This window comes from Cyprinodon variegatus, unplaced genomic scaffold (assembly GCF_000732505.1).
Source record: "Cyprinodon variegatus isolate N-32 unplaced genomic scaffold, C_variegatus-1.0 Scaffold651, whole genome shotgun sequence".
Taxonomy (NCBI): Eukaryota; Metazoa; Chordata; class Actinopteri; order Cyprinodontiformes; family Cyprinodontidae; genus Cyprinodon; species Cyprinodon variegatus.
Genome location: NW_015151104.1, coordinates 234,366 through 260,926, shown reverse-complemented (window position 1 = coordinate 260,926; position 26,561 = coordinate 234,366). Strand labels below are relative to the sequence as shown.

Here is a 26,561-nt window from a genome sequence, read left to right as displayed (position 1 = left end):
TACGTCATATGCTTCGTTGATCTGATTGGTTTATTTGGCCCGTCTATCACCAACACAGGCCAATCGCCTAAGCAGTATTTTCGCCCCTTCCCAAAATTACTTCAGCGGAAGGTTTCCAGATGGATATGCGGAGCAAATCCATCTGGCGGAGTCAGGTTATCTTTACACCACAAACTCTAAAAAATTATTTTATTTCTGCTTTTTTTCCCTCGTTAATGCTGAAAGATCAGGGAGAACACAAGGATAATTTATTTTTACTGCAGGATTTTCTTATTATATTTGAAATATCTTGTGGGACGTATGTTTCTTCTTCTTTTGGGGCCCCCTAATTCAAGATCCCTTGAAATCTTCCCACCCTTTTTACCCCCCATATGGCGCCCATGCACAAAGAAACCATTCTTGAGCACCTTGTTTCTTTGAGAAGTTAACAAATCCAAATATTTGGTTTGCTCATCTCTATAGAATTACAATTCACCTCGCTAAATATTTTTTCAATTTTATGTACTTGTTAAATATATGTATCGCTTCATTTTTTTAACCTTTGGAAAGCACTTTGAGCTACATTTGACTGTCTGTAATCTGTGTGACAAATGTTGATAGTTTGATAGACCTCTCACCATCTGTTGCCTATGTTAATTACTCCTGCAGGATTTCAATATTTAAAAGTCAAAAAAACATCAATCTAGGTTTCTCCCTCAAACTGTTGCCATGGCAGCCAGAGACAGAGCCTCAGTGGAACCTGTGTTCATGCAAGACTGCAATGATTTAATCGGACAGAGCTGATTTAATTGAAGTGAAAAGAACCGTAGTTCTGATTGATTGGAAGCTCCGCCACTAAAGTTATACAGGCATCTCTCAATAGTTGTACGTGCACGGTTATGTGCTTCACGCAAACTGTTGGCACAGTCAGAAAGCTTCTAATCTTTCTGAAAGACAGATTAGGAAGAAAAGTAATTAAACTTGGATAGCAAAGACTTAATTCTTTTTTAAGGGAAACTGGTATCATTTATAAGAAATGTATGAATGATAAAACTGTAAGACCTGCATGAAAAGGTTAAAAGTAGCAATGTTTAATGGATTTCCTGTAGATTTCCGTGAAGAGTTTTGGCCACAGCAGGTCCCCACCATTAATGGATGGTTACACAATTTCTGGTAACTTCAACACTTTCTCAAAACACAGAATATGTAAACATGATTCTTAATTTCAAGCTGGGCACTTCCGTCTAACTTTCTTACAATACAAAATATTATAAAAGTACTGAAACCATTAAGTTGCTTTAAATTAAGATTAAAACATATTTCTTTAGAGTGGCATTTTAATAGCATATTAAAATAATTACTTAGGTTTTCAATCCAACTTTCCTTTAATTTTTTTAACAATCATTTTGTATTTTCTTATATAATCATCTCATTTCAATTATACATTTGTAGTGTCAAATTCTTTGCTTTGCCTTAATGCAAGTACAGTGCTAATGAAATGTGCTATATAAATAAATTTGCCTCGTCTGGAGAGGTTTTCCCAGCATGTTGCCAGGTTGTTTTGCCCTTTGAGGAGGGTTCAGACCCGTGTATCTCCAGGAGGACTGGGTCCTGGGATTGGCCTGTGGGGCAGAAGATGGCAGTATGGTTGGTGCTCCAAGTCACTCCCTTTGCCTCTAATTCTGGGGGCTGCTGTTTCTGTACAGTAGCAGGGACCTTACTATACACAAACTATAATTCTTCCCTTGAGTGATGTGTGTTGTCTGTCTTTCTGGGACCGAGTCCATCTGTCCTTTGCTGTACTTGGAGGATGTTTAAGAAATTCTACTATTCTCATCACTGTTTCTGGTGCACACTTGATCACATACACCTACTTAACACAGACTCATCTATTACTACAGACATGGTTACACACCCGCATACCATCTCATCCAATAATCCAAAATGGGTGAAGGTCATACGAGCACAAGTTACAATTATAGCAATGTGGCTGTCCTACTTTGATGATGGATTCAGTTTTGATAATTTGAAACTTCCAGTCATGCAATGAGGATTCTGTCTTGAGATATACTTTTGATCGAAAATCTGACTTGGCACACAGGTAATCAAATTTTCTGCATGGTATGCTGTGACGGGACATTGGCTATTATATTATTTTATCAGCTTGTCCATCTCTAAATAAGAATAAAGTTTCTTCAGGAAAAAAAAGATCCCAATAAACTCCTTAAACATTTATATAACCACCTGACAATTATTTAAACGGTCACTGTGTTCAATACTAGTAGTTCCCTCTGATACACAAACAATCTGTTCCACTGTGAAAAAGTAACCACATTTGACACATTTCGGAAATTGATGAAGAGGTTTATGTTCCTTTTATAAAAATGTGGGTTAAAATTCGCTGAGATGCTGTGGCATCATGTGAAACGGGAATTTACCTTTAAAATCCTACCAACATGGCTGAATTAAAGCTGTTCTGCAGAGTAGAGAGGACCAAAAATACCTAAAAAAAATAACAAAAAAACATTTCCCCTGCTTGATGGCAGTTGCTGTTACCTAGGGAGGTCAGCACTTATACTTTAAGTTTTAAGGGGCATTTATTTTTGAGTTGGTTCATATTGATTTGGATAGCTTTATATTCTTTAATGTAATGTAATATAAATCCCTTTATTGTCCCACAATGGGAAAATTCACTCTCTGCATTTGACCCATCCCCTTGGGGAGCAGTGTGGGGTTAAGGGTTTTGCTCAGGAACCCAGAGTAGAGGCTGTGGGGTTGAAACCTGCTCTAACCACTAGGCCAACGCTCCCCATAATAAAGTAAATAACAATGTTAACCCTAAAGCTTATGTGTTATATATAGATAATATCTCTGTCTGACTAAAATTGCACTTTTTTTCTTAATTATTGAAACATGGGATAAAGGAGATTTCAATTTGTTTGTTTTTTTAAATGCTTTATCAGGTAGGCTTATATAAACTGGCCTAAAGTTAGGTCTGGTCTTCTCTAGGTAAGAAGCTGCTCATCAAGCAATTATAAACAAACATTGTATGGTCATTGGTCACCAATATGCTGCTTAGTAATTATGTACCCAAGAAAAGGGACAAATACACTATAAGCTAATGTACGTGTGTGAGCAAAACTTTTAAAATTTTCTCTCTGATCTATCATGTTATTTAAATTAATTGATCTGAATACATGGTAACACAAGCACAACTGATCACACACTGGAAAAAAATCAAAATCTAGATAAGTCATTTTTTCATAAACTAAGTGCCTTTGTTCTTGAATTGAGGTGGTAAAAGAAACATTTTTCCAATGGAACAAGACAAGTTGCATTTAAAATAAGAAAACACAATTGCATTGTCTTATTTGAAGTGCATTTTATCTAAATATCTTATTTTAAGAGTAAAAATACTCATTGCATTGGCAAATCATCTTATTTACCTAGTCAAATTAAAGGTAAATATCATAAAAAATAAATAAAAATACACTTAATTTAAGAAAGTGCAGTTTAAAATGAGTAATCCTGTGGCTGGAATGATTTATGTACTTATGCAAGTAGTGCAATTATTTGATAATATTGTATCGTTTTTGTTGTATTGTGCTTTCAATGCTTTTTTTTTTCCCCTCATGCTGAAAAAAAAACATCTCAATCGTAAGTGAATAGTACCTATATTTTATAACAGCCTCCAAGCTACACACATGTTTGAAACCATAAGGGAGCATTAGGTGCAAATTCTAGTTTAATCGCATAGTTATATTACTGGGCTCATTACCCACAGTTATGCAAGGTATGTGCCATATATATTCCCAATTAATTACCTTAGATGTAATAACCATTGACTTTTATTTTCAGTGAACATTGAATTCTCCCATTACTCAGTATTACTGTGTATCACTCCCCAAATGTAGGTAATTACCTCTTGTCTTTTCTGCAAAATCAGTGGCTCTACTGGGGCTGTTCTCTAAAGCAACAGTAATCTTCTGCTGGCAAAGGCTAGACTTTTGAGTGTCGCTTGAGTGGTATTTGTCTGAGCGACTCATTGGAGAGAGCCTATTTTCAAATCTGGCAAGCATACATCATTTCAGAAATTAGAAGTAACAGAACAGTCAAACATAGATAAAACTGAAGATACCAATATCATTTCTACATTTTTTTTTAAGTAATAGGAATAAAAGATACTTCCATAGCAACTTTTCCAGGCATCAGACTATCAAAGTGCTCCACATAAAATAAGGTACTGTAATTAAAACTAGAAACACATTAAACTAATGTCTGTCTAGATAAAAATGTCTTTGTTTGTTTCTTAAAAGGTTTTGTGGTATCTGTGTAGCATAAGGGCAGTGAAAAAGCTTTGAAATAAATATTGATCGTTCTCTTCTATTAGAGGTTATCTTCTCTCCAATAGTTCAGATGTACATTTGTGACTCAGCCTATCAGACAAAGTCTTGACTAATTGGAAATGCATATAACACGTATGCCTTTATATTCTTTCAGTAGAGATTTTCTACTTTAATTTGTTTAGCCTTTTCAACTGGCATTGATTTCAAACTCCTCAGAGACGCATATGCTCGAAACAAGGATGCGGGCTGCATCCTCTGTGCCAATGACTGGAAAGCAGGTGTTTATCATGCCACTCCCTCTGTGTCTGATTAGCAATAATTATCTATTTCCTTTGCATCCGAAGTCTGTCGGACATGAGTGATGGCTTTTGGGATTAAACAGAAAGTACTATTGATTACCCATGGAACAAAAGCCTTTGTCATTGAATCACTGCCCGGTTCCAATTTCCTCCAAATCCTGATCCTAAAGTTGGATGATTAATATAAATAATCATGTCCTCTTCTCTATTTATTAATGTGTCCTCACAGTAAACCTGTTACTTGCATACAGGGAAATATAGAGATAAATGAAAGGCTGCAATCCTCAGTTTAAAAATGTTCTCTTATGTGCTAATGAAAATATAATGATAAAATTAATATACACAATAGGGGTTTTTATCTACAATTTCGATTATATACATATGCAATCCATCTCTCTATCCGTCTGTCTGTCTGTTCGTCCGTCTATTTATTTCTACAATACGTATGAAAAAAAATAATGTGCCATGCAGTTTGGTGCAGTCTAGTAAGAGTTTGCCACTAAATTTTATGGGATCTTTAGGTCCAACTGAAAAGCTATATGAATAACCGATGCACTCTAATAGATCTACAAGTTCTGCAAGTCTATATGTGGGCTGCTGCTAGAGCAAAATAATATTAAATACAGAAATTCCATGAAAAGATGGTTCACAGAGGTTTAGTTTGAAAGTTTGCAACATTTTTCTTATAGCATTTCATTTTTACATTATATGTATTTTTTATTTGTTGTCAGATTAAAACAGGACAAAGTTATGAAAATATACACATAGGTTTAATTTCTACATTACAAAAACAGTTCATTTAACATGGCTGTGTAAACTTTTAAGCAGCACTCAAGTGACAGAAGGATGATTTATTGGAAAGCAGAGCAAATGCAATGTGTAAAGAACATCATATTTTATTTAAAACAAAGTGCACAAAGTGACTGATAGAGGAAAGGACAAATTTGACTAAATGCATTCTACAAGAAAAAACATATTACTGGTTGTTTATGCTGTCAGTAACATTTTACCAATGCTAGAAAATATCTCATTTTAGGGTATCAGAAAGTCAATTTGAATGCAGTTGAGATAAAAACATTCATCAGCGTAGCTGCCGATGAAAGCGGGCCGTGTAAGGGCATCGCACAAAAAATAAAAGCCAACTCCTGGTTGAGCAGATATTGGATGATCAGACGGCTGAATTGCACTGAATGATGCCAGAGACCCCTTGCAAGCAAAATCACCCACTCAATTCCAAAGCCCTCTTAAACCCCCAAGGAGCTCAGGATGTACTTCACACACGATTACGCACAAAAACAAGAAAGCAGCCAAGCGTGCAACCTGTCATTTTTCCCTCCCGCTTAACTACATCTGGTAAAAAATTGTAGAATTGTAATGGCTTTTAAGATTTAAGATTTTTTTCATATATTTTTTTTAAAGTTCGAAGTAACTGTGATTAGGTTTAAATGCATATTAACCTAAAGTTATACAATCCAAATTAAAGTTTTGTTGGGTCATTTCAAGAATTGAAATTCCTCCATTTTCTTCAAAGATTTCTATATTTCTGATTCCAACAGGTTCTCCCACTGTATTATGTGGCCACCACCATGTTTATTGCTTTGCTTTTGTACTTGTTAATATCTGTCCGTATGACATTATATTGACATGACATTTAAAATAAATCAAGGTTGTAGCATTTTACCAGAAAGGATTATTTGTACACTGAACTATTTAGAAAGAAATCAAATTTTAAATCAATGCCACTTGTATGATGGCAAATGTCTTTTTCAGTTAAAAGTGTTAATCCGAGAACAAGGAAACGAAAACATTTTAAAACATTTTGGTATTTGAGCTATAATAATTATTTTAAAATGGAGATCTTTTCATTTCACTTTAATTTCAAACACATGGAAAGATACTTCAAAGTATAATGGAGGATTTTTGTGAATTTTTGAAACGCCCTGCCCCTCTCCACTTAAAAGAAATTTAGAAATTTCCCTTGCAAGGCTTGTGGCTGCTCCGAGGGGGGCCTTCTTCCTTATTGGTGGTCCTGCAGTCGCTTTTTTCTTGTTGTCGCTTTTTTTTTTAGTTTTTTTTTGCATTCCTCCAAGCTTCTTTTTTTCTAGAAGCTTTGTGTTTTTTCCCCTTTTTCGGCTTCCCCCCCGTTAGTTGAAATTGGGGTTGGGCTGTTAGGAAAAAAAAAGGTTTTACGTAAACATATTACCAGAATGATTTACAATTGGGAGGATCACTTATTTTTAAGATCTCCTTTAGAATACCTTTAATATAATGTTAAAGGGAATCCTGGAAGATTGCACAGTACACTTAGCTGTCAAGCACAGAAGTGGATTAGTCATACTTTGGACATGAGTGATTGGAAGAAGGATGAAATACAGGTGAAGATAGATAGGTCAGAATACTAAGAATGAATCTGTGAGTACATAAAAACCCTTTTCAAGGAAAGAAAAATGGAATTCATCAAAATCACTAATAGCTCTCTACAAAAAGCATTTAAATGCTGTCATACTTGCCAGCAGGGGTGTTGACGAGTCTGACAGCTGACTAAGGAACAACACGTCTTGGAAGCTTTCAGATTTAGCTTAGAATCTGAGGTAAAAAAAAAAAAAAAAAAAAAAAAAAAACTTTCAGTTGCAGTGACTGATGCAACACTTTCACTAAACGCTTTACATCTCTCATATTTTCATATTTTCTCAAATGGGGATAATCTTTGTTATATGCGCTGAATCTGACTAAAGGGAAAATCTGTTATCCTTTAAGCAGCAACTATATTTTAGTATCTAATATGGCTTGGGGTGTCTACATTTGTTGTAAGTTAGCAAATATGTGCTAGCATTATGCAGATTATTCATTTGACCTTATGAAGTATTTTTAAATGCTATGCCAAAAACATTAAACCGATTAGGCTAATGCAAGAATTTATAACATTGGAGGTAAATACATATAAAATTGACTAAATTATGACATGGCAGGAAATCTGTTGTCTACATGCCATCTTTTTCCTTTTTCTTTCAACAATGACCTCCTTATTGTATTTCTACTTAAATGCCAAATCTGGGGATTAAATTACGGCTAAATGACCTGTCAACAGATTGACACTCCTATGGATCTGTACAGCTTCATGAGCTCTTGCCTCTTTCGGTTTATGTGGATGGCCATGTCTTGGTAGATTTCAAGATTAGTCATTGTAGTCATTACATTTTGATATGATAGGATTGCACAGTTGTCTATGAGGTTTGCATTAAGTCATAGTGCATCATGATATGACAATGCTTTAAGCTTGACAATGCTTTAAGCTTGCTTAAGCTTTGTGCTTAGTTCGATCATTTGAATTTGTTATGCATTATTTACTCATTTCCACAGAATGACTGGATTGATGGTTAAATAAAATTACCAGCAGATAAACTATATTTACAATCTAAGTTGCCTCTAAAGGAAATTGGCTGCACTGCATTTTAATTATGTTAATAGTATAAAGGGGTCTAAATGAAAATGCACTGGATTTTTATTAATAAAAACATTCTCAAACCATACACCCTTTTTTCTCCTCTTTTATTAATATTTCATAAAATGGCAATACAATACAGAGTGCCTGTAATATTGTGAAATGACTGTAAAGTGTCATCACAAGCTTCCACAACTTTTTTTTTTTTTTCATTTCCAAGCAGACTGGCCCAGACTTTAAATGAAAAACTCACCTAACTCTCCTCCCTTACATTCAATCTGTGTCCTTCCTTCTAGAGAAATTCCTGGGTCACAAAGTCAACAGCTATGGCCAACTCCTCTCCATCACCTTCACCTCTGAAACCTCAGATCTGCTTCCTGACCGCGTCACGCTGCTTCTCCAAGGATCTGGACTCACCGTGTCAGCAGACCTTTCCTACCCGCCCCAGCCCGACCACGACTACAGCCTCACCCCGCGGCGCTCCTTTATTGTCAGGTAGGAGCACTCAGACATGAGGCTGTCAGTTTGTAGCTGTGTGTAGTTTTTAAATCGCTGCTGTATTGGATTTCCTCGGGAAAACACAAAATCCATTGCCCACATGTTAGGATGCTTGTTTGTTTCTTCACCTTTGTGCAGCCTTAGTTTAGAACCCCCGGAGTACAGTTTTTTTAGGACACGCATGTATGGATTAGGATTCACATTGACTTTGCTGTCACAACCCAATCCAATTGTCAAGAGAATTGTAGTAATGAGCAGGCATCCTCATCTGTTGACTGTCATGCTGGCTTGAACAGGTACGGAGTTGCAGCAAATGACAATGTATATGTTATGCCTTTAGCAAAGAAATTCAAAGTTTAAGGATGAGCAACGGTTACATCTGAAAAATAACTGATAAGCAGAGATGATTAACTATAAAATAACAGTTGGCTTATGTAAAATAAAGAGTCATCAGAGTATATACATAATTCACAAGCCAAAAGTGTGTAAAAGTGAATAAATTCACACTGAAAATATCAGCTTAATTCTATTTTAAAGCTGGATATTTTTTAGACAGACAGAAACCCTACTGCAAGCTGCATTTTTGCAGGGTTTGAGTTTTCACAGAAAGATGGGAATGTATTTTCTTCCCACTCCTGCCTCAACCATTTCAAAACTGACCCAAAATGGGTCAGCCAAAATGCAGTAGTTTTTTTCCAGGTAGAATATGCAGCTGTGATCAAAAACAAGAGGAGCTGAGCCAAGTTAAACCAAAACAAACATGGCAAACATGTAGCTGCTGCTATCACACCTGTTTAGACAGAATCCACAAATCAATCTTTCATAGAAGAACAAAGATTTGTGTAATTAAACAACATTGAAACAGGAAAATCACTGTAGTTACACAATTAGTTGAAAGGTTCACTTCCAACACTTGAACTCAAAAGCAATCTGATCTGTGCTTATGGAACATCTCAAAAACCTTAGTGAGGTTTTTACTAACAGACGTCCCCTCCCTCGCTGCACTCACTGCCAATCCCACTCTCATCCTGCAGTCCTCTCTCCTCCAACAGAACATCATCCTCACTACCATCCAATGCATTCAGATGCAGCATTTTTTGAATCCATTGATGATGTTCTCTGATGGTACTTCATCCCATGCCTGGAGGATCCATTTGCAAAGTCGGCATATAGCTGGCTTTTGGGTTTTTGCAGACCATGTGAGTGCCTAGTCACCTGACAGGAGGCACTCAGTCTACCTCTTGTGCAGATTTTTCTTCAAAGGCTTGTTAACCACCAAATCCAACAGCTGTAGCTGGCTTGTCATTCCTCCTGGTATGATGACTAAATTGCCATTCTTCTTTCTGTCCTGATCTTTGACAGCATTTGTCAGGTCCGCAAATTGCATCCATGATGATTCTCATGTATTTTAGAGTCCCACACTGTCTTCCCCAATTTAAGCCAGTCGACCACAAGTTCACCCTCCATCAGCCCTTTTCCAGGGAACGAACAACAATGCCAGCTGGTATCACCTCTTTCGGCACAGTTTTTGCGTTCCATATGCCATGCGCCATCGTCGCAGTGACCAGATTCTTTTCTCTTACATTTAGACTTAGACAAACTTTATTGTCATTTTGTACACACAGGGTCTATACAAAACCAAATTTTGTTTAGTACAGCTCTCAAGACAAAGAACAGCTGATTAGCCTGTTATTTGTTCTGTCTTCCCTATACAGTATATACACCTCCTGTGCAGTTTTTTTATTGCTTCACTCCTCTTGTGTGTTTCACTCAGGTTTCTCCTAGTTTTGGTTTCCTGTTAATTGTTCATGGTTTTATCCTTCTGTTGCCATCTGCATCTAAATTAAATCTGCAAGAACTCCTCCTTGACCAACCTCCACCAAACCTGGCAATCTTTATCTGTTGTTTAATATCTTATTTTCTTTTTTTTCACCTCATACATGGTTGATCATCTCCTTTTTTTTTACTGCAGTGTTATCAAANTTCCATGTGCCATGTGCCATCGTCACAGTGACCAGATTCTTTTCTCTTACATTTAGACTTAGACAAACTTTATTGTCATTTTGTACACACAGGGTGTATACAAAACGAAATTTTGTTTAGTACAGCTCTCAAGACAAAGAACAGCTGATTAGCCTGTTATTTGTTCTGTCTTCCCTATACAGTATATACACCTCCTGTGCAGTTTTTTTATTGCTTCACTCCTCTTGTGTGTTTCACTCAGGTTTCTCCTAGTTTTGTTTTCCTGTTAATTGGGTTGTAATTTTCTCATGGATTTATCCTTCTGTTGCCATCTGCATCTAAATTAAATCTGCAAGAACTCCTCCTTGACCAACCTCCACCAAACCTGGCAATCTTTATCTGTTGTTTAATATCTTATTTTCTTTTTTTTCACCTCATACATGGTTGATCATCTCCTTTTTTTTACTGCAGTGTTATCAAAATAAATTGTACTTTAAAAAAAGAAAACTAAGTCGACACTATTAATCATGCTCTTAATTTCTGGTTAACAGTAATCAGGAAATCGCTTCTTTTTGTTTTGTTACAAAGGAGAGTTTGATCAGCTACATGCCCTTTTGCATGATTTGACTTGATTTATCTGTTGTTTCATTTTGTATTGTTTTTAGGGAGCGGTTTAACTTAGAAGCAACATTTGTTTGAATTATTTTTATGCGTCTAAATGAAAACCTCTCTGACCCGCAGCAACACTTTGCTTTTAACAGCTGCAGTTTTAAATAACTAAGTGGTTTTAGTCATTCTGTTACTGCATAATTCATAAATTAGCCTCTTACTTTAAATCAGGTACTTGGTCCAGTAGCCATCAGATCACATTTAGGAAGAAGAAAAAACAAGCAGGTCTCCATAAACATCTCGTAATCAGTTGTGCTATGTGAATATTTAGCATCTTAAAAAAATCAGACCCATCAAATATGCATAAAAAGGACTTCTGTGAATGCAGCAATAATCACAGATTGGAGGCTGTGATTAAGCCGGCAACAATCAAAATCAAGCACATTTGTTATAAAACTGAACAGAAGAGGATTTTGTTTTTTGATGTCTTCATGTTTCAGTATCACAGTTGTGATTAAACCCGACTGTTCTGACTTATTTTGCCTGTTTCAATTACATGGAAAATCTACAGTAATTCCTAATAATCGTCCTAATAATAGCCTACATAACTTGCAATGAAAGATACATTTGTAATTAAGAAAAATAATATAGATTTACAGCTTTTCATGCCTATTTCATTTTACTGTGCTAGATTTCTAACTTAAAAAAAAAGTGTTTGTATATTTTGCCACCAAGTATTTTTGATTAATTCAACCTGGAAATTCTCACAAGGAAGAAAAGCAACAATTAGAGTTTTAATGAAATAAGAAATATAGATTTCAAGGCTCAGGCCCTGGTGGAAGATGTAAACATAAAGAACGACGATGTTACGAATTAGGATTGGAACGTCTTCCCAGGGACTTGACAGTCGTGGTGGAATGGAGGAGGGAGGGAGTTAGATGAAAACAAGGAGGATTTAGGCGATGGTGTGGAGGAAGGTTGCAGCTTAATAAAACTAAAACGCTATTGGAACACAGAGTCTTATGATGATTGGCTATGGTGGAGGTGTGCACAGAGCTGATAGGCTTTCAGCAACAGAGAATTAGTGGCTGATTGAAAGTTGAGAATGAATTAAGTCTTTAAAACTGTTTTTTGCTTATGCATCATTAGAAATACTATTAAGAACACTTGTCTGGTTTCAGGATTTTAAATTTGAGTTTGCAGCTTTCTATTAGACTAAATTAATACTTCCCCATGCACTGCACTTTGTCAACTTCAAATCATATATTTCATAATCTGTGCTTAACCAGGAAAGTTCGCCAAAACCATCTGTGTATTTCCCCACGCTGCCAAGATTTTAGTGACTGTGCTGGCCAGCGCCATGGCAGCAATTATACACCCAGTCTAATGGTGTTGCCAAACAAATGTATCTTGGAGAGATATTTAGAAACTGTCTCTTAAAGAAGCATGAGCTGATAACAGTAAAGTAAAATTCAGGGTCCAAATTCCAATATTTAATGTCATCACTAAAACAATCCTGTACATCACCAGAGGAACATATGGAGGTTGCAGCATCATGATCTAATGTTAATCTTTTTCACTTGGATCTGCTGATCTTACCAAGGTAGAGGAAAATATAAATTGTTTAAAATATTTGAGAGTTTTCAACTAAAACTGTTATGTATCAACAAGAAAACTGAGGAGGATGATTTGATAGATCTAATAGCCTTCATATTATGACGGACAAGTAAGAGTGGGCCATTATAGATAAGTCAAGAGGTGAGACGCTGATAAAATCATACCAAAATATAATGCTGAAATGCTAAATATTAATCACATGGTACTTCAAGGTAATATTAGTTTGAGGCAGTGGGGACTACTGAAAAAAATAATTTAACTTTTTTTTCTATTCCTTTTTTTCAGTTAAATTGCATTAGATAAATAACTGTTTTTTGTTAAAACCCTTTAGGTAATTTATCATGACCCTGTTTTGAAATCACAATAGCTGGCATTTTAACTGTGGTGTTTAGACTATTAAAACTTTTGTAGAAAATCATCATGCCTGTAAAAATTCCACAAAGGTCCCGTTAGATGAACAGAACTCAGAGCAGAACAGAACATACAACTTCAACTGTTCTTTCTCCACAGTTTGCATCAAACCATATCACATTTTTTAAAAAGAAAATAAAACAGTTAAACATATAAATATTTCCTTTTTTTATTGCACATTTGAGGTTTTTATAATGATGTCTCAAATGTAAATTTCTATATTTTCTATGTTGACCTTCAGGCCTTGTGTGTGCATAGTTCTAAAATGGTTAACTTTCTTGCTGCACATTTTTATTGGGTCTTTCATCTCACATCAGACTTCCTGCCGCTCTCCTTGCTCTGTCTTTCCATCTAACAAGACTCCCTGTTGGCCCCTCTCTGGATAAAGCGGTCAGTGCGGAGGCAGAAATGCCTGGCAGACTGAGGCATAGCAATGCTGAAGAGGTGAGCCCTGGTGTGACAGCCTGTGGGGGACCAGCAGGCTAATCAGTCGCACAGAGATCTCATTAGGCTTGTCGACCTTGCCGAGTGGGTACAGGTGGTCTGGTCCCCCACAATGAGCCTTCTCTAGAAGAGGCTCAAGTTTTCCATCCTTTTTTTGTTTTTTTATACTCCAGTTGGCCGAGGGATGTGCTGCCCATAATACCTTTTCATCCCACTATACACCTTCTTTAAACTCTATGTGGCAGTTTCTACCTTTGTGTCATAATTCTCTACTAAATTATCCTCCTCCAATTCTCAGAACCAAAGTAAGCCTCAATACATGCACCATTTTTCTGTCCAATCAAATATATATTTTTTGTCTTTTTTTCTAGGCTTTGTTTAAAAGAAAAGCTTAGAAAATAAACTGCAAATTGTCCAACGGAACTAAGGTGTCAAACGGATATGGACATTATCAAGCAGCTAAAAAAACCCACTCTTTAAAACGAACACAGCAAAGTTGGAGGACTATGAGGAAAAGTGGTAGTATCTCACAGCTTGATACTGTAAGTATGTTGTTTTTGTTCCGTGAGAAGAAACTGTTGCTGTGTTAGGTGGGCAATAGTTACAGCAGGAAGACGGAGCTGGACAGAATGTTGAACAAGGAAACGGCTGATTGATGAAAGTTGCAACGCGGAAACCTGCTGTTTCAGCTTGAGGCTCATAATGAAGGCTGCATGCTGTCAATGGTTCTCAAGAATCCCACAGTGATTGTTGGCAGCTCAGACAGGAGCCCTGGACCTACGATGGTGTTTGTAGTTGTTAAAAAACAGAACTTGACAGGAGAATGGTCGCCTTGTTGAAATAGTTGGTCTGTAAAGTTAAAAAGGCCCACTTTAGCTGCCATTATGTGGTGAAGAAGGGAAACAGAAAGATTTGAAAGACCATTGTAAGACATTAGTTGTCTAAAATGTAGAATATTTAACTTCAATTTACTGTGTCTAGTTCCTGTTAGATATTTTAGCAGGTATTTGCAGAATCTAAACACTAACTTTGCAAGCCTCTTGTTTTTGTGTGTTTTGTTGTGTGTGTCGTTTCTGACATGGTAATAATGCAGTACGATGAGTTATTGCTCTCTTTGCAGATGCAGCTGCAAATATTTTGGCTATGTATTTACCTGGTTTACATTACTGAATTAGTGAAATGTTTGCCTTTGCAAAATAGCTGAATATGTTCCAGATTAGATGGTAAGCATCTGTCAATATCTATTCTTGTAGTCTTTGCACAGATTTTTTATTTGAACTATCTCTGGGGCTCTTTAGCAAATTAAATGTGTTGATATGAACCATTTTTTGTTGCCTTGGGTGCATGTTTAGTGTTAAAGTATTTTCCCCTCAGTCTTAAGACTTTTAAATCCTCCAAATGCTATGATCTGTATAAACTCAGTCTCTGTGTCATCTCTGACCTATGCATGCTGTATGAATGCATCCTCACTGTGTGATTCTGCCTTTATGTTTCATGTTCCCTGTGTTCAGGGTACATGAAACACGGTAAATGTGTTTACCACAACACATGCAGGATTTTTATGAGGGAGAAATCATTAAAAAAATGAAACTTATGACACATTTTTTTAGTTTCCTCTGCATGACTTGTGACAAACTATAAATAGGACTTCTTAACGCTTTCTTCCAACAATGACTGTCCTCTTTGGCACGATTCACAGGGTGCATGACAAATGTTTGGCAACAGATTCTGTCACCTGATCCGCTAATCACTGCAGTTCCTTTGAGTTACCAGAAGCCTTCTGCTGTTTCAGTTTTGCTGTATGGTCATGTATTGGTAGGTTTGCAGTCATGTTAATTCAATAGTTATGGTCTTCTATTCTTCCTTTAATGAGCTTTTAACAAAATGCTTTTTAAAGCAATAAACTTAGAACTATGTGGCTTTCCAAACCAACAGAGAGCCCACTGATTCATCTGCAGTTTGGGTTGTGTTGTAAAGTGTTAAGAGATGAAGGGAAAAAGGTTCAGTGAAAGACCTCAAACCCCCCCAAAAAAGAGCAGTTTCTTTTGCCATTAGAGAACCCAGCCCCCAAGGGGATCCAAGTAAGGCTTCCTGTCACGTCCAATATTTTTCAGCCTCAGTGTGGTGTCTCTGCACCAGTAATGACTGTTCCCTTTACTCCAAGAACACTGGCTAAAGGACCATGTTGGAGCACCCTCTGAAATTCACTGGAGCTTCAAGACTGTGTGTCATTAAAGTTTTCCTGAAGAAAGGAGCTGCTCATCTTCATATAATTTTTTTTTCATTTACCACTATGAAACTGCACAGTTTTGCATTCATGTTTTCTCAATTACTGAATGTCCCTGTCTTCCCTTTCATGCAGAGTTTATTTATTTTTTGCTTTTTTTTGATTCCCTGCAATCAGATGGAACACAGGCATTAAAATTAATCATGTTTTGAAAATGGAAATATATGTTTCTGAGTGTTTTGATAAAAGGCATGGGGAGGCATAAATAAACATGAGTGCCAGCACACACTCACAATCTCTCTCTCCTGACTGACAGCAGCTGCATTCATGGATAGTAAATGTGATAACCTGTTAAGTGGCTTTGTATTCCCACCTGATGCAGAGATCATTTTAGAATCAGATGGCTGAAGAATATAATATGGATGCTCAGGGTTTCATGTGAGAGGAATTAATGAGAGGAGGAGGTGAATGCTTTTAAAAAATGTACTTTCCGTTCCTCTCTATTATGTTCTCTCTTCTTTTCTCTTTACATGAATCGTGTGGGCAGGGGAGTTTTATCGCCTTTCTCGTAGCTGAGTGTATATTTACAGCATTTAAATATATGTTGATGCCTAAAAGGGCTGAAAAAACTATTATATACAAAGTGTTTTATTATGTCAGAACTAATTACCTCTTTTCTGTTGTAGTTGCCAAAGTGCTTTCAGGAAGTTGCTTTTATAAATGTCTAAGAGCTGCAAGAGGAACCAGAGTGTATGAAGCAGAAAAGGAAGATTGCTCTTTTTGTTTTTGAAAATCTATCTTTTAATTAAAGTGCAGGATCAGCAACATGAGTTTAAAAGTGACAAACTAAAATCCAAAAAAGATGGAGATTGTTATTTCTTGTAGCTTTCCGGAAAAAAAACAAAAAACAAACAAACTGCATTCTACTATACCAGGGGTCGGCAACTTGCTCAAAGCGCCATATTGGAACAGAAAAACAAAAAACATCTGTCTGGAGTCGCAAAAATGTAAAAGTCTTATATAAGTCTTGTATGGGAACATGGGTATAAGTGTATTTGCCCACTATAAAAAAGTATGAGACCAGAAAGACTAAATGGGCTCAAATATATAATAAGCATTCATGATTAAATGTTTATCCTGGAGCAAATGTTACATACAGTAGTAGCATTGAGGTGAGGGAGGAGCAGTGAACGCTCTCATTGCGTGGAATTCACCGTGCACGGCTTCACCGCCCTTCACAGCACGGTTTAGGTTTTGATGCATTGATGAAATTCTAGAAATACGATAATTGAATATTTTTATGGTGAACGTGTTTCTTTTTGGAGGCGTTGATTAAGGCATGAAGAACCAAGCAGGAACTGACATCCATCAGAGCAGCGCTCTCTAACCCCGAAATCTCACATCCTCCATCACCAGCGTTCCTTGGTATTACTTTTATTTTGAGGATTTGGGGGAAAAATGGAACAAAGTTAGCTTCTCTGCATAAGAGCGCTACCTGTTCAATCTGTGGATGGTTTTGTATGCTTGCAACAAAACTAGGAGCAGTAGAGGAGTTTGGAGATGCAATCCACTTCTTAAATCTATCTTTGCTTTCCTCTAATTTATCCTGAAGTTCTGTGATTGCACTTTTTCTCTCACCCCTTTGTGTCATAATTCTCTTTGTGATTGGCTGCAAATTTAGCCAGCCTTCCATGGAAATGCCATTCCAAATGACTCTTTATTTGACAACTTCTCATTACAAAGCAAAAATGCAGACAATCCTTCCGCATTGGTAATGAAAGCAAATGGTTCGGTCCATCCTTCTTTGAATCCTCTCTTCTCATCAGTTGAAAGAAATGTTTACATTAATTGTTTAAATGTATTTATTATTCAAATGTTTACAGCAATGGAAAACACAATGAATGTTTATTTGACCTCCTGCACAGCGTATTAAAATAAGCAAAAACAAAACCAGTTTTCATACATTTTAGAAAAAGCTGCAGGGAGCCGCACACGGGGCGCTACAGTAAAGAGCCGCAAGCGTCTCCTGAGCCGGGGGTTGCCGACCCCTGCACTATACTCTGACTGTAATGAACCTGATTGTAATGGATTTAAACAGTTGGTTTTAATGATATCCTACAGTTAATGTATTTAGTTTAAGTGGATGCTCTTGAATTATTTGTGCTACTTTGGGACATGTAAAAAAGAAAGGTTTTACATGTAATACAGTTGTTAGCTCATAATATATAATGTCATCATTTTTTACTTAAAGCTGAAGTCTGTAAGTTTTTAAAAATCACTTTTTTGTCATATTGGCTGAAACTGTCCCTATGCCCAGACAGCAGTACATGTGATATGTAACCTGTGAAAAAAACTGCTTCAATTGGTATCGCCTACTGCCTGTATTTCAATCTGGAAAGAATAATTCGGGACGAGTCAAAACAACCAATCACAGCCAGAGGAGCGTCTGATGGAGTGTCAATCACAGCTCACACACGCTGAATCCCGCCCTCCCCCTTCTGGTCGCATGCGGTAGCCGCGCAGATGCTGTGAGAGGGGTGGAGCTTGGAGGTGGGGCATGAGTGAAGCAGAGAGGGTGGGGGAGTGGCGTGAAACCTGTTTTTCTTCAAATTTTCAGTCGAAGTCTGCTCTCTTCTCAATGTTACAGACTGCAGCTTTAAGACTGCAAAGGAGTAAAACTAAAAGTTTATGTTTGGGTATCTGGATCAAATACAAAGAGAAAAATGAAACAGGTTAGCTTTATGAAGACAAATGGTGTTAATTACAACAGGTTTACTACCAAAGACAGAAAAATCATGCAGTCCATTACTTCAGATTAAACCATGTATTCACGTGCATCCTGTAGCTTTTTATTTATGTGTTGCAGCAAATAATGGGTGCATAACCATGAAATACCAATGTCTGTTTTCACGTAGCTCAGGAAACACAAAGCTAGTTTACTTTCCATATATATTTTAACTTAAGTTTAATTACAATATTTTTAATGCAAATTCATGCAGTCAAGACATGATTTCCATTTGTTCCCACCAGTGGTGTAATTATGTAGATATGATGCTTTATTTTATTTCACAGTTGAGGGTATGTTTACTGTCAGGATCTTATGGTTTCTCACCTATAGTATATCTCTGTCTGACACATCATCCTCCAAATGCATCTCAGGGGGTTTACATGTCTGCTTCCATCTCTATTGTTGTTGGTTTTTTTTTTTTTTTTTTTTGTTGGTCTGTCTCTGATCCTCTGCAGAACTGCCTAAATTACTGTTTGGCTCTCTTCTCTCTGCTCGCCTGTGATTAAAAGGGACAGTGACACTCCATAGGGGAAAGCATGATCGGGAGTTTGTTCACTTTCGTGCACACTCTGCTTATCGCTGCCTGACCAGCTCCATTACTATGGCATTGAAGCCGAGTTTGTAATTGCCTCTCTTTATAACCACCCCTATTCGTCAGACCAAGGAATGAGGACCCTCCGCATCAACAGAGTGTGGACAGCCAAACACACCCACACCTATACACACAGACACATGCTGTAAATGCAAATGATAAGACTAAGGCCAGGCACAAAATAAATCATTTTGGAAATGAATTAATGTCATGCTGAGAGCAATTGACCTAATGAAATGGAAGCTGTTTAATGCTCACACATAAAGGTCCTGACTTAAGCTGATATGGTTTAAAAACTTAGGTTTTGACTTCATTTTTGTCTGTAATTACAAAGTTCTTCCTTTGTAATTTGATTCCTCTTTTCTTTTTTTTATGCAGTTTGCTTGTTGCAGCAAATGCTCCATTTCAATGTGTCCACAGGACACTAATGCAACTAGCAATTATAATGGATTTCAAAATGGAGCAAAAAGCAAATTGCTTAAATGTGTCTGTAATTTCTAAGCAGTAACTGTTAACAGCTTTTTATTGCACTTACAAGATTGTACAATTGGCTTCATTTAAATACATTTCACACATAGAAAAATGTTTTCCCACTTACAGGTTTCATTTTTGTTTAGATTTTTATCATCACCCCTTACTGTTTCAGATAACTATTTTTTGTGTGTGAATACAAAAAACAGTTTAAATTGATGTTTGTTTTTAGAATTAACTACAATCAACAAAAAGGTTATGGTTCAGGTTAACTAGCCTTGCCTTAAGAGTGAAGTCAAAACTAAGCTTAAAGTAGGCCTACGGATAAGTAAATACAGACACATCTTTCCAGATCTAAGGAACATGAAAAGCCTTTGAAAACAAGTTAGTGCCTTTTAATAATAAGAGATTGTTAAATGGATACCTTTTTAATTTCTGAACTCTAGTAAATCACCTTAAAAGAATAGTACACCCAAAACATGATTAGCCTTCATTTTCTACTCACCCCCATGCTGAACAACACTCTGGAGTACTTTTTTGATATCTCAAATGCATCTGGAGATCTGGGAGGCTTCTTGCTGTCTGCTGACATTCAAATAATGGAGGTCTATGGTGCCCGAGACAGAAAGGTCCATAAAAGTCCACAAAAAACGTGTCAATATTCCTCCATACTGCTCGTCCAATGTATTCCAAGTGTCCTGAGTGGGTAGCATCCAGAATTTACTCGAAACGAAGTCATTTAGAATGTTTTTAGAGCATAAACAGTAGTGTAGAGGATTTTCTGAAAGCGCGCACATGCGCGTTCACGACGCTACGGAAACCGGCAGACCAAACCAGACAAAAGTGCGCATTCAGCGTCTGCTCTGCCAATAATGCAAGCGTAGAAGAAGAAATGTGCTGTTTACCTGTGCAAAGAAAGAAACAACGAAAGAAAAATGTCTGAGGACATGCCGGACATGTGCGTGCTTTCAGAAAATCCTATACACTACTGTTTATGCTCTAAAAACATTCTAAATGACTTCGTTTCGAGTAAATTCTGGATGCATGCGAGTTCACGAAACCGCGGCAGACCAAACCAGATGAAAGTGGCATTCAGCTCAGCAAAGAACTCATGCTCTTCCTCAACACTGAAGTCCTCAGACATTTTTCTTTCGTTGTTTCTTTCTTTGCACAGGTAAACAGCACATTTCTTCTTCTACGCTTGCATTATCAAGAGCAGACGCTGAATGCGCACTTTCATCTGGTTAGGTCTGCCTGTTTCCGTAGGGTCGTGAACGCGCATGTGCGCGCTTTCAGGAAATCCTCTACACTACTGTTTATGCTCTAAAAACATTCTAAATGACTTCGTTTCGAGTAAATTCTGGATGCTACCCACTCAGGACACTTGGAATACATTGGACGAGCAGTATGGAGGAATATTGACACGTTTTTTGTGGACTTTTATGGACCTTTCTGTCTCAGGCACCATAGACCTCCATTATTTGAATGTCAGCAGACAGCAAGAAGCCTCCCAGATCTCCAGATGCATTTGAGATATCAAAAAAGTACTCCAGGGTGTTGTTCAGCATGGGGGTGAGTAGAAAATGAAGGCTAACCATGTTTTGGGTGTACTATTCCTTTAATTGTCCACAAATGGAGAATAGCCTTCCAAGGAGTGACCAGCACACCAACCTACCTACAGTAGCAGCCATTCAAAATGGCCCTTTCCAGTCATATGGCAGCCCACTTCCCTGCAACTCCCAGCAAAATCACCTTCAACTTCTAGCCACTGGAGTGATGCCCTCTTTCTCCTGGGTATGCATATTTTTTACTCTGACTACCCTTTCACTGAATTACAGGGTCTGACTAGGAGATAACGCTTCTCTTTAGATCTTAAAGTCCACAAATCATGACAGAAAGAATATTTTGGTACAAAGTTTGATCCATTAAAAAGAATTGTAGGGGACCAGCCAAGGGCCCATGACGAAAAGCAGAGACATATTGAATGGCTACTACTGTACTCCAAGAGGTGTTAAACACTGTGCTGATATCACAAAAGAGTGGGATGCTATGTCTCTGTTACATGATACAACAATGATAGAGAACAGTAAAAAACACGTGTCCCGTGGACCTAAAACCACAGCTACCAAAAAAAGGCTCTTCTGTAATTTCCAAAAAAATGTCCTAATAAACTTTATGACTGAGGGGGAATATTTTATGTGTAGAAAATACTTTGAAAGGTGTGAGTCCTATAATGCCCGTCTAAAAATTTGCAGACATTATTTTAGAGAAACACAAGTAGTTATGTGTTTATTTATTTTTATACTAGACAATCTTATCAAAAAAGATAAGGGTTTCAGGGATTTTTTGCTCATCAGTTTATGACATCACAAGTATTACCATGCTGCAAGAAAAAGAAAAGTCCATGTCTGAATGGGTAAAAAACCTAAATTTAAAAAATTGCATTAACACTTCAAAGTTTTCTAATCAAATTCCAGACTTTATTCAAATCAGATGATCTGATATAAACAAACAGGTTAGTCATTCTTTAAAACCCTCATTTTTGGATAAATAAAAACAAATATGCAGAGAATGGTGAGTCTAAAACCCTTTGAAGGTTAAAAAATGAAATAAAATGGTATTATTAGCAGCTGTTTCCCAAAGGAAGTTTGACACTTGTTTAGTTTTTAACTCTACTGAACCACCTTCAGTGATTGTCCACAAACGGAGAAATCATTGATTACTGACTGTCAAGGGTGGGTTTGTACATACTGTAGGACAAGGTAAGTTTAGAATTTTCTTGTTTACTGTTTTTTACCCCATAATAATTAATCATGATTTTAAAACTATTAGTATTTACTCAGATTCAATTGGTCTGATAATAAAAATCAGTTTGACCAAAATCATTAAAATGTGGCAACTAAGATTTAAACTCAGCTTTTTTGAGAACATGCATCAGTGCATCACGCAAACCAGACTCTAAAAATAAATTTCCCTATTATCAAAAATGAGTACTTCAGCATAACAAATAAATAACTGAAGATAAATAGCTGTACCATAAGCAAATAAAAAGCATAGAATAGTTACATACAATTATGTTTACCAATGCTCCTTTTAAAGCAATTAAACCTTGTTCAAACTGTTTTAGTTACACAATCATGTTATTTGGGGGGAGTTTGTACATTTCCCTCTCGTAGCAATAAAGTACTGTACCTTCCTTTTAATACATTTAATATTAAATTACCTTATTACTAAACTATATATATTGCAACAATTACATGATTCAACTACCAAGGCATCTTTAAGTAAAATGTAGTGGGAGTCTTTCAGATAAAATTATATTTAACAATAAATGTAAAGTCTTTATTTTTTCTTTGAAAGATACTAAGATGTTTGTCTGTACGTGTGTTATAACCAGTTCTACAGATCCAGAAAACTAACATCTCTTGTCAATTTGCTGAGTAAAACTCCAACATTAATCTCTTATGGTTATTACTTCTGTTTTTTATGAATTGTTGCATTTTGCAAACATAATGAATAGCTTAAAAAAGACATGCTACCTTTATCATCTTTATTGAGAATAAATGAGGGTTTTGGTTTTTTTTTTGCTTTTCAAGATCTGCTATGTAAAGCTGACACAGCACCTGTCATCGAAATGGAACGGATACAAGACTCAGGGAGTAAAACAGGCAGATGTCAGCTGAGCTGCCCGGCTTTGCAGAACATCTTTTAACAGATGGCAAAGCTCAGTGATCAAGACCCCGCATATATGTTAAAGTCAGCACATTTATTTTCTATTCTGGTGCTTCCTGTATATCTGCTGGTTGTGCTTTATATAGCACATAACTGAAATGAAAAGAATCGTATGAATAGCATACAATTTCTTATCTGTGTTGTGGGAGGTGATGTAGGAAACCTGTGTCTGTTGCAATTGTACTGTTACAATGTGACCATTCAAGTGTTTAATCACAGTTTGTGCACGCGTTGTGCAAATGTACCGTAACTGATGTTACCTGTCTGCTCATTTCACAGGCTCCATGAATATGAGACGAGATTCAAGCCTCATCTGTCTGCCTTCGAGTTCCAACGGCTCCTTTACAATCTAACCGTTTTGAAAATCAGCAATGCGGGAGGACACAACTGTGAGTTGGCTTTTGTGTTTTTTTATGCCAAAAGACATGTCCCTGTGTTAGAGTTAGGAGTTATGACAGTCTAAACTACGTACATCATGAGTAGGTATGTCACAGCCAGAGGAGGCTTTGCACATTCACAAATCGTTTGCAATCTAGAAGGGAGTGTTGAACACTAACTCTGTTAGAGTCTGCTACAGAAACACTGGGAGGGGAGGGGGTGATGGCACCTGCTACTCATTAAGAAGGGTGAGAATGATTCATCCTAAAGTTCCCACATATGTGTTTGTCTGAATATCGGCTAATTATGGTGAAAAGCTAATTAACATGGGAAGGGTGTGACACAATATGTGACACAATTTGCTTTCCCAAAAAGTTGAATCACTGGTCAAATGTGATCACTCCGAAATTTGGCTGATCCAGTCACGCATCATCCCCACAAAGCACCACAAATTAAAATTGGAAGTAGACATTCATTCTCTATTATTTCACGTTTCACACAAAAAAATCTCCTGTTCTTCCACGTAATGCCTCTTTCTTTTAGCCTGTGTTGTAATGAACAAGCTGGATCTAAGAGACACTACGACAGATTAGAGCAGTAAGAAGAAAAGCACAGCTGGCCCAAATTACTAGCTCGCTCACACTTACTTGCACCATTTTAATTAGTTGTTCCAAGCAGGCGATGCAACATCCAGTCTTGTGTACTTCCAACACATGAACAAACAGGGCCACAAAAGTTTGAGCACAAACAAACAGAGGCACAGTCATGCATATTCCATCACACTGTTTGCTGTACCCATCCAAATGAGCATGCCTCCCATGTAGTATCATGTCTTGACACTTAAGAGGGAGGGAAAACGTATACATTGATTTGTGTTACCCATTCTCAACAGTTTCAGATAAGCCTTTTGGCAACAGGCTGGGAGAAAATACTTGAAATAATGTCTTATTTGGCATTTTAAATCCCTCTTGAAGTAAAGGGTCTGAAAACAGAAATATAGTTAATAGCCTCTCATTTTCTCCACCCGTAAAGTTCAGCTTTTAACAGTGTGTGGCCATATTGAATGTTTATGAGCAATCTATGGTTTAATGGTTTAACATGCAGGTACCTTAATAGTCTGTCAGTTGGCAGTGAGGCTTTAATGCTAAGTAAAAATCTGGACAGCTTTGACAAGGCTTCTTTGAAATAAAGGAGTGATGGAGAGAACTTGCACAGCGTGACTTCAAGTGAAAAGCTTTCAATTAACATAAATATAGACTTCGTTGCCTGAAAACTGCTTTAATTGCAGATATCCCCTGTGCTGAATGAGCTAAGAGACATGGGGAGTAAGCGAAGAGTAAAGGGTGAAGGCTAAGCCACATCGAGGGAGAGGGAGGAGGACAGGCTTGCGACTTATTATCCCTCTGAGGTGCAAATGAAGTGGGTTTCATCACTGCTGAAGGAACGGCGGGATCGTAGCTTGTTAGAAGCCGAGGTCCGTCCTCCTACTCCACTTCTCACATATTTCTCACCTTTCACTGATTATTACGTGGCATCTCATGCAAACATGGTACCTGTCTACATAGCCATCTAGTTATCAGTTTAATCATGGTGTAGGTGAGAGGAAGCACAGCAATAGACACGATGGGACCAAAAGTAATTTTGTGACTGCCTTTCAGAGACTAGAGGGCGCACAGCTTTCAGTTCAGGATGGCCTGCCCCCATCACTATTCATGAGAAGAGCGAGGGATGTTGAAAACCCCACAGGACCTGCGTGTTTGACATACCACCACAGGGTCTCCTGTCTCCATTTTTTCATGTCCTGCTCCGCTGGAATTCCTTTTTTTCTATTTGCGATATCAAAGATCCTTTAAATGAGTGTATGTGTGTGGGTTCATGCAGGCATATGTGTGCTTGCGCTGAAGTGAAAATTAGGTGTGGCATCCAGCTGCATGTGGGAGGATGAATCTGTTTTTCTGCATATATGGGAAGAAGATACTGTAATTTGTTATTATATAAGCAGAAAAAACAGCCTACAGAAATCGAGGGCCTCTCAAAGAAAAACTTACAAAAACATAAAGCAGAACATAATTTCTTTGAGTTCACCATTATGGGCTACAATGAGTTAGTCAGTCACATAGCATTGTGAAAAATGTTGCAATTTGAGAAAATGAATCCCACTTAAAGATGGGCACCTCACAAACTTTCATTTTTGAAAAAATAACAATGATTAATTTACCAGTTACAGATGCAATGAGCATCTTTTTTTATGACTAATTTCATCCCACCTTCCTCCTCCTCCCTCTCCAGACACATCACAGCTTGCGGGGGTAACCCTGACCTCCGCTTCCATCTTCTCCAGTCCAGCCAGTGCTCCAGCTCCGTGGGTGGAAACTTGCTCATGTCCTCAGGGCTTTGCAGGCGAATTTTGTGAGCGTTGCGCCCCTGGATTCACCAGGGAAGACCCAAGCAGAGGGCCTTTCTCAACATGTGTGCCTTGCAACTGCCATCAGCATGGAACCTGTCATCCAGAAACAGGTGAGATGATGATATTGTGTTTAGAATGCTCACTGAACCCCTGAAGCATTTTAAAGTCTCAATGGTAAATATTACCACTTTATTTTATTACTTTCTGTTCTATACTATTCTAATACTGGATTCATAATATTTTTAAGCTACATAATTTTCCCCATGGTCACAAATCCATCCATCCATCCATCCATCCATCCATCCATCCATCCATCCATCCATCCATCCATCCATCCATCCATCCATCCATCCATCCAT

The 26,561-nt window shown here is 37.3% G+C and overlaps 1 protein-coding gene across 1 annotated transcript in view; it reads left to right on the top strand.

The window, feature by feature from the left end:
• Positions 1-26,561, top strand: part of LOC107096811 (laminin subunit gamma-3-like) — a 184,515-nt gene that overhangs the window by 111,139 nt on the left and 46,815 nt on the right. Inside the window, exons 10-12 of the mRNA XM_015393636.1 lie at positions 8,363-8,561; positions 23,697-23,806; positions 26,085-26,312. Of these exons, the coding sequence (XP_015249122.1) occupies positions 8,363-8,561; positions 23,697-23,806; positions 26,085-26,312 (537 nt within the window). The remainder of the gene's footprint in view (positions 1-8,362; positions 8,562-23,696; positions 23,807-26,084; positions 26,313-26,561) is intronic.